The sequence below is a fragment of the Podarcis melisellensis genome, assembly GCF_964234715.1.
Source record: "Podarcis melisellensis genome assembly, chromosome: 18".
Classification (NCBI taxonomy): domain Eukaryota; kingdom Metazoa; phylum Chordata; class Lepidosauria; order Squamata; family Lacertidae; genus Podarcis; species Podarcis melisellensis.
Window position 1 is genome coordinate 1534578 of NC_138536.1, and position 9081 is coordinate 1543658.

At 50.6% G+C, this 9081-nt stretch overlaps 1 protein-coding gene across 1 annotated transcript; it reads right to left on the reverse strand.

Moving 5' to 3' along the window:
- Positions 1 to 580: 580 nt before the first annotated feature.
- Positions 581 to 6552, reverse strand: MEX3D (mex-3 RNA binding family member D). The gene is made up of 2 exons (XM_081895326.1): positions 5741 to 6552; positions 581 to 1910 (listed from the first exon to the last, which is right to left on the reverse strand). The coding sequence occupies exons 1-2, from the start codon at positions 6447 to 6449 to the stop codon at positions 667 to 669; spliced, it is 1953 nt and encodes a 650-aa protein (XP_081751452.1). The 5' UTR covers positions 6450 to 6552; the 3' UTR covers positions 581 to 666.
- Between the last annotated feature and the right edge of the window lie 2529 nt (positions 6553 to 9081).

Genomic DNA, 9081 nt, shown 5'->3' on the forward strand with positions numbered 1-9081 from the left:
CTGCGCCATAAAACTATACTTCCCGGAATCCTCAGGACTGTTAAAAGCGGCGCCGTTCTGCTTTAAATGCATGGTTGTGGATTTGGCCCGTCGACAGAGGTTCTGTAGAACTGAGCCGAACGCAATCCACAAACCCGGAACCGCAGACCACCACCCCCCCAAAAAAATGTATATGCAAAAATATTAATAGACGGTGTTCTCAGTTAAAGAACATCATCCGTAACATCATAGTGCATGCGGACCTCGGTTTTCGCTCGGTGCGTTAGTGTTTGTAAAAAAAGAGAGAACGAAAATACTGCTATCTGGAGGAAAAGGTTGCGCCCGGATTGAGTTAAAGCTATCCTGTAAACAATATTGTTTTAAAATATATTTCCGTCGGCCCAACTCTTGAGATCGGCGCGGCGCTTCCATCCCCGCCCTCCCGCTCCCCCAAATCCATATCATTCCCCTCCCGCCCGCCTCCAAATCTCGTTTATTACGCAGCGAAGGCGTAACGTACGGTTGCATTTGGGGCGCCCCTCTCCCTCCCCGTGTTTGTGTGTGCTTTTTTTATATATATAAAAAAGGTTGATAGAAACAGTTTGGAAGTTCGCAAAAAGCCGGCCGTGTTTTCGTAAAAGGGGGTGGGGAAAGGGGGCCGCCGGACCCCCCGGGAACCCGCCGCGCCTATGAGAAAATGTGGATGGCTTGCGTGGCGGGCGTGTGGCAGGCCGGGCACTCGGGGTCGGAGCGGCCACAGATGCGCATGGCGCACTCCATGCAGAAGAGGTTGTGGCCGCAGGGCACCAAGGCGGCGATCACCTCGCTCTCAAAACAAACCATGCACTCGCGGGAAGCTTTGCGCGGGCCCTCGGAGCCGGTGGAGTCGGTGGGGGAGCCCGACGCGGCCGAGAGGCTCCCAGGCAGTGACGACGACGACGACGAGTAGCCCGTGCTGTTAGAGAAGGATGAGAGGGAGCCCTGCGGCGGCAGCCAGGGGGCGGCGCTGACCGGATCGCTCGGGATCCGTCGGGCCAGCGGGTGCTCCAGGGCCGCCGCGGCCTCCGGGAAGGTGGGCGAGTGCCGCGGCGTGCTTTTGCGCCGCTGTGAAGCGCCGCTGTGCGAGGAGGAGGAAGACCGACTGAAGGCCTGGAGCGGGTCGGCAGGGGGCTCGAACGGAGACCAGATGTGGGCCGGCGCCGCTAGCTCCAAGGGGAGGAAGTCGAAGGCAAAATCGCCGTCGTCCGAGCCCAGAGCGTCGCTGAAGGGGAAGCCGCCGGAGCCGCCGCCGAATGGGCTGCCAGGGGCTCCGTCGGGAACAGGGCCGCCGAAATAGGTCTCCGCCGGGGAAGGATCGCTGCGGAGGACGGGTAGGGCACGGCGGGCCGGTTTGGGAGCTTTGGACCACAGGCTGGAGGGTCCGCCGGACAGGAGGTCCAAGCAGACGTCGGTGCCGTTGGAGTGGAAGTCGTTGTCGGCGTTGACGTCGACGAAGGAGCCGGTGCGCATGGTGATGTGGGCCTCGATTTCCTCCCGCGCCCGGTCGACGTTCTCGGGCATGCCGGTCACCTCGAAGACGGGCTCCTTGTCTCGGCTGGGGGTCACGATGTACGTGTGGGTCTGCTGCTGTATGCGCTTGATGGTGGCGCCTTTGGGGCCCACAACCAGGCCCACCACTCGGTACGGGACGCGGACCTGGATGGTCGTCTGTCCCGGGAGGTTCGGAGGGCCGAGGATCGAGCCCCCTGTGCCGCTTGCTTTGTTCCGCGTGGCTCGGATCATGGAGAAATGTTCGGCGGCCGAAAGGATCTCGCGCTTGGCCATTTCCACGTCCTCTTTCCTCCCCGTCACGATGAAGACCGGCTCCTCGCCTCGCACCGGGGTCTTGATGTAGGTGTTGGTTTTTGCCCGCAAGGCTTTGATCTTGCACCCTGGAGCCGGGCGGAAGAGAAACGGTCGAAATGTTAGCCCTCGGTCGAAATATACATTCAAAAGTACCGTATTTTTCGCTCTGTAAGACGCACTAGACCACAAGACGCACCTAGTTTTTGGAGGAGGAAAACAAGAAAAAATATATTCTGAATCTAGGAAGCCAGAACAACAAGAGGGATCGCTGCGCAGCGAAAGCAGCAATCCCTCTTGCTGTTCTGGCTTCTGGGATAGCTGCGCAGCCTGCATTCGCTCCATAAGACGCACACACATTTCCCCTTACTCTTTAGGAGGGAAAAAGTGCGTCTTATAGAGCGAAAAATATGGTACTTTCCCAAGAAAACCAGCGTTCTTAAAGATGTCAGATTGTTTTTGTGTGCTACAACTGCAGCTAGAATTTGGTTAGCTAAGAATTGGAAATCGCAAGAAGTCCCAACAGTGGAGGAATGGCAGATGAGGATGATGGACTTTTCGGAGCTAGCCGACCTGACGGGAAGAGTCCGCGACCAGGAGGAGGAGGAGTACCAGAAGGAATGGATGAAATTCAAAGACTATTTAGTTAAATATGCTAAGATAACTTAGCTGGGAACACTTGCAAATCTCAGATAGGCTTAGGATTTAAACAGGTGATGTTAGAGAATAAAATGTTTAAAGTCAAAATGAAAAGAAAGAATGGTGTTAACTGATTAAGTTAAATTTTATGAGAAATTTAGTTTTGGAAAACTCTTACAATGATATACACTGAAATTCAGCCTGGGGGGTTAGAGGAAGTCACCTAACAATGTTATGAAGATTGGATTAAGTATAGATAATATTTATGTTTGTTTGTTTGTTTTAAAATTTTTGGAAAATCAATAAAAAAATTTGAAAAAAAGAAAGAAAACCAGCGTCCTTTTTGATTGGGGATAATTCAGACCGAAATGCCCAGGTGTCAAAAATGGTTATTTATGTATGTCACTACTGCAGCTAGGGCCGGATTTACGTTTGATGCGGCCCTCAGCTCCTGAAGGTAACAGGGCCTTTTATATGTCCAGCTGTCCTTTGTCAACGACAAATTGCCGCTGTTTTTTGTGTGTTGAAAATATGCTATATGGTCATTTATGGAGCTAATAGGTATCTCAAGCCATTTGCACGTGACAAAATATGTATTTTATCAAAGTAATGAAAACAAAAAAAATTCCTTCCAGTAGCACCTTAAAGACCAACTAAGTTCTTGGTATGAGCTTTCGTGTGCATGCACACTTCTTCAGATACACAGTGTGCATGCACACGAAAGCTCATACCAAGAACTAACTTGGTTGGTCTTTAAGGTGCTACTGGAAGGAATTTTTGTTTTGTTTTGACTATGGCAGACCAACACGGCTACCTATCTGTAACTGTATCAAAGTAATGGTTTTTGCTGAAATACAATTAAGAAGAAGTATATTAATAGTGAAATACAACTAAGAAGAAGTATATTAACAGTGAAATAATTATTACGCTCTAACTTAAAAATATTTTTTTTATCCACGACAAACTTAATAAAGCAAACACCTTGGCATTTGGCAATAACAAACGTTCCTTTAGAAACACAATTTACAAAGACTCATCATCTAGTCTCTGGAAACTTGCTATAACATGAAATAATAATAATACTGACATCATAGGAGCCTACGCAACACAAAACACTGTTGCTGTATGGAGGTTTTATTTCATTTGCTTTTTATCTTAGATTTTGGAAATGTACATCCAGGTGTTTTTTCCCCCTTCAATTTTTTTGGGGGCCCCCAAGAGAGTGGGGCTCTAAGCTAGAGCTTGTTTAGCTTCTACGTAAATCTGGTACTGAACCCAACGCATTTCCCCACCCTCCTCTTCCGTGCAAAAAAATTGAAGCTGGACATAGACTAAATTTAAGATGGGCGTGGCCTAGGGGGCGGGGAAAGGGGTGGGTGTGCTCCCGGAGCGGTCCAATCGGAAGCAGGGAGCGTGATGTCACTGCTTTCGAGACAGCGTGGACCTCTCACAAAGGGAACAAAGCGAAGATTAAACAAAGGGGAGGGGGGCGTGTTGAGAGATGCACCCCCCCCCAAAAAAAACATGTTAGGGGGGAAAATAAGAAAATATAAAAACAGCCAAGCAAAACCCCAAAGCGAGAAGTTGGGAATTCAGGAAGATTGCACAGGAGCTGAAGGAACAAAGGCAAGGAAGGTTGCAGTATATGGGAAGCCCAGCCTTAGATATATAGAGATTTGGGAAAATGCTGTGTGTGTGTGTGTGTGTGTGTGTGTGGAATTACACGTCACAACCGGTTCCACGCTTAAAGCAGGAAGGGTGCGATACTGTTCCAATTTGGGGTGGGTTTTTTTTTCAAACCCTAAACATATGCTTTAAAACTAGGTTTGCTTTCATCCGTATTTTATTTTTGCAAAAAGCAAAAGGGGCAGTGGTTTAATATTCAACCTACTCCCCTTTCTAGGCCGTTTTTAAAAAAACTATCTTCCTTTTCCAAGCAGGGAATCAAAGACACATCAGGGTTTGTTTTTTAAAAAAGAGAGGGGTTTTGTTTTGAAAAGGTGAAGTTTGGAAGTCAAAACACAAGACAAAGACGTAAAATGGCAACACCAAGGTCCATCAAGAATTTTGGGAGGGTTTCTTTGGGGGGTGGGGAAATGACCGACGGCAAAGTTAGTCCTACTCAGAGTAAGCCCACTGAAATCCAGGCCCGTTCGTTCTAGGCCCATCGACCCTGAGCAGAGCTTGACCGGATGCAACCCTTTTTATTTTAATTTTAATTTCAGTGGAAGGTTCAAAAGGTTCGACAGTTTTATCTGGGTCATATTGGGAGGCAAACCTTGCACACAGGCTGACATGGGTCTCCCAGAGAGGAGGGATTCCAGCCCCCCCTTCCAATATCAAAAATCTCTTGCCCAAATCTCTCTTTCTGTGTCTCTCCTTTTTATAAAAGCGAGGGCAGGTCTGAACAGATATAAAAAGAGACACTGATTTATTTTCGCTTTGGGATGGGGAAAAAGTCAAGCGCTCCCCAAACTTCCTTCCCTTCCTTTCTCGCTGTTCCTAGGATACAGAAGAACAAAAGGATTTGGGGTTTGTGTGGGGTTTCCCCCCCCAGTCCCCCCAAAGCAGAAATGGGATAGGCCTAGAGTTTAAGGCAGTTCCTGGCTTGGGGGAATCTTTAGAGGCCTTAAAATCTGCGAGAAAAAGCTCTACAGAGCTGCCTTTATAAACTCAGGTGGTAAGCAATTTGGTGGGGGTATTTTTTTGGGGGGGGGGAGAAAGTCACAGAGAGGTAAACTCCCACCCTCAATTTCTAACCTACGTTGAAAAAACGGTAACCATATATTTATGTTAGACCATTTTTTTGTAGGAGTGTCCTCTAGCTTAGCTCCCAATATCCGCCCCCCCCCCTGCAAGCATGCCTGTCCTCTAATTCCACCCTCCCTCCACAAAAATCCCATTTCCAAGAGAGAGAGAAATGGCTCTGGCCTTGGGATTTTTCTTCGTAAGGCACTGCCTAGAAGATGCCCATTTTATTTCTTGGTTAAAAGAAAGTTAAGGGGAGAGAGAGGGGGGCAGGCCGCACTGAAAACACAGGCCACCCCCATGCAAAAAAAAAATTACCACTCCCCCCCCCCAAGGAAACTCACAAGTGAGTTTTACTAAGTGGGTGTCTTGGCAATGCAAGTGGGGTATAAATAGTAAAATTATTATTTGCGCAAGGGTCTCCCTGTCACGGCTCTTCACCTGCTGGGCTCCTGTTCCAAGGTGGGCAAAGCAAACCAGCGCCCCCCCCCACCAAAGGGGTTCCCCAATAATTGCAGCTTTTATGGTTTACCTTGCCTGCCCACAATTTCGGCCACATGTTCCGAACTGGGCACGGAGACGCACTCGGTCATGTTGACGCTCCTCTTGCGGCTTCCAATGCTGCCCAGGTGCTGCCCGGCCAGCAGGGGGGGCTGCGGGGCGTGGGGGGGCCCCAAGTGGGCCGGGAAGGCCCCAAAGATCTCGGGGGCCGGCGGGGCGCTGCCGACTTCGGGGCCCAGGAGGTGCAGAGCCGCCGCTCCTCCTGCTCCTCCGGCGTAGGCAAAGCGGTCCAGCCCCTCTGCCTCTTCGAGAAGCGGTCCATGCTCTCCATCCTTCTCGGGATGCTGATGTTGCTGCTGCGCCGCCGCATCCTCCTCCTCTTCTCCTCCTCTACCCTCCTCCTCAGCCTTTCCTCTAGCCGCTTCCTCCTCCTCCTCCTCCTTAGCCAAGCCCAAGATGGAGAGCTGGTCCAGGGCGAAGCGGAGAGCGGCCGAGGGGTCCTCCTCCTCCTCTTCTTCTTCTCCATCATCATCTGCACCCTCAGCATCCTCATCCCTCTGGTGGTCCTCCGTGGCAGGAGGAGAAGGATGCTCTGAGAGGTCTCCCTTGGGCAGGAGGATGCTGTTGGGGTCGAAGCAAGCGGGGGGCAGGATCTGGGGGTTTAGCAGCAGGCTGCCCAAGCCGGGAGGGGGGCAGCAGGTGCCGGGGCCCCCCTCCAGCTGGTAGAGGGCGCTGGGCATGGCAGGCCCCCGACCCCCTCCTCCCTCTCCCTCCTCCTCCTCCTCTTCCTCCTGCTGGACCCCCAGCCTGGGACCCCCGGCTTTTGGGGGGCTGCGCACCGCCCCCAGCCGCCGCCCGCCTTTGCGCGCGCCCCAGCCCCTTCGCCCAGCCCCCCTCTTTTGTTTGCAAGCCCATCCAAGGAAGGAGGAGGAGAGAGAGAGAGGGAGGGAAGGAAGGAAGGAAGGAGGAGGAGAAGGAGGAGGGGAGCCCAGCCAGCTGCCCCGCACCCACCAGGCGCCCGAGCCTCGCCCCGCGACGCCCGCGCGTCACCCGGTGCCCAACAATGAGAGCCGGCGCCGGGAGGAGCTGTCGGGAGCGCGCATGCGCCCAAGGGGGGGGGGAGAAGCAGGGGGAGGGCAAATCACAGCCACGCCCTCCTCGCCTCCCTGGACTCTTGGGGGGCAACTGGGGGGCGATTGCTGCTGCTGCTGCGGGTCCTCTTGTCTTTTTCTTTCTTTCTTTTTCTCCCCCCTCCCTCCCTCTGTCCCTGCTTCATTCCTTCCCTCCCTCTCTTTACTTCCAACCTTCCTCCCTTCCCTTCTGTCTCTATCCTTCCTTCCTTCCCTTTTTCCTTTAGCCCCTTCCGTCCTTCCTTCTCTCCCTCCCTTTCCTTTCCTCCTTCCTTCCTTCCATCTCTATCCTTCCTTCCTTCCCTTCTTTCTCCCTTTCCTTTCATCCATCCTTCCCTTTTTCCTTTAGCCCCTTCCCGTCCCTCCTTCTCTCCCTCTTTCCTTTCATCCTTCCTTCCTATCTCTATCCTTCCTTCCCTTCTTTCTCCCTTTCCTTTCATCCTTCCTCCCTTCCCTTTTGCCTTTAGCCCCTTCCATCCCTTTTTCATCCTTCCTTCTCCCTCCCTTTCCTTCCATCCTTCTCTTTCTCCTTCAGCCCCTTCCTCCCCAATTCCCTTCCATCTCTCCCTTTTTCTTTCCATCCTTCCTCCCCTTTCCTTCCTTCTCTCCCAACCTCCCTCTTTGTTTTCATCCCTCCTCCCTTCCATTTCTCCTTCAGCCCCTTCCCACTTTCCTTCCTTCCCTTTCCTCCTCTTTTTTAAAGGGTGGTGATGCCATCTAAAAGGAACCTGGGCATTTTAGGGTGTGTGTGTCTGTCCAATTACTTACAAAAGGACTCCAGATCTAGCAGGGTTTATATATATAAATACTTTTTTGTGTGTGCTTTGGGCTGCATAAGGAAGCGGCCTCATGCAGAAGCCCACAGGGTCCACGTGCAGAAATATCTCCCACCTTGGCTATTAGCGATTCTTTCCGTGGCAAAAGGACAGTCCCACACCTATTTAGATGCCAAGACTGGACCTCTCCCTGGGACCAAGCTATGTACCTACTACTTTCGTGTGTTCTGTGCCGTTATTTTAACTGATCACAGTTTAGGAATTCTTTATTGTAACTGACAAGTGCAAGCTGTTCTAATTATTATTTGTGGATATTTAATTTTGCCGCTCACTATTATAGTCTAATGGATTGTCAAATACTGCTTTATTTGATAGTTGTTTATTTTAAAGTTACTGTGATGACTTTTGGTATTGGATCAGATTGTTACATTGTTCTGCTTGGACATGGAGGTCCAGCTCCGAGGGCCTCCTGGCGGTTCCCTCCCTGCGAGAAGTGAGGTTGCAGGGAACCAAGCAGAGGGCCTTCTCGGTGGTGGCACCCTCTGCCATCAGATGCCAAGGAGATAAACAACTGCCTGACTTTTAGAAGACATCTGAAGGCAGCCCTATTTAGGGAAGCTTTTAATATTTGACGAATTATTGTATTTTAGTATTTTGCTGGAAACCACCCAGAGTGGCTGGGGAAACCCAGCCAGATGGGCGGGGTATAAATAATAATTATTACTACAACGTGCACAATCTTTGCCGTCTATTTTCTTTGCAGCCTGCAAACCGCCTGAAGGCGGAATACAAATTAAAAGTGAAATGAAATTGATAAACACCTCGTGGAGGGTGCCAAACTTTTGGGAGTTTCCCTGCTACTTCACTGGATCGGACCCACCCACCGAAGGAAAAGCAAAGAGTGAGCTTTGTAAGCGATCTGGGCTAAATGCAGATCTGGTAGAATTAACCTGATCCTTGAAAAAAGCACATAGATCTGAAACAGGAAGTGGCAAAGTGTGGCGCTCTTCCCAACTTCCTCCTTCGACACTATTATTATTATTTCCAAATGGGGAAAAATGCTGAACTGTCTGACCACCTCATTGAACAAAAGCCCAGCGGGCTCAGAGATTTCCTGAGTGACTAGTGGGGTGCCACAGGGTTCTGTCTTGGGCCCGGTCTTATTCAACATCTTTATCAACGACTTGGATGATGGACTCAAGGGCATCCTGATCAAATTTGCAGATGACACCAAACTGGGAGGGGTGGCTAACACCCCAGAGGACAGGATCACACTTCAAAACCACCTTGACAGATTAGAGAACTGGGCCAAAACAAACAAGATGAATTTTAACAGGGAGAAATGTAAAGTATTGCACTTGGGCAAAAAAAATGAGAGGCACAAATACAAGATGGGTGACACCTGGCTTGAGAGCAGTACATGTGAAAAGGATCTAGGAGTCTTGGTTGACCACAAACTTGACATG

Bases quoted from the DNA above. Each gene is read 5' to 3' on its own strand.
- MEX3D (XM_081895326.1), bottom strand. From the start codon at position 6,449: ATGCCCAGCGCCCTCTACCAGCTGGAGGGGGGCCCCGGCACCTGCTGC. The intron at 1,911-5,740 runs GTAAACCATAAA...GCCCGGCTCCAG, and splicing joins CGAAATTGTGGGCAGGCAAG to GGTGCAAGATCAAAGCCTTG.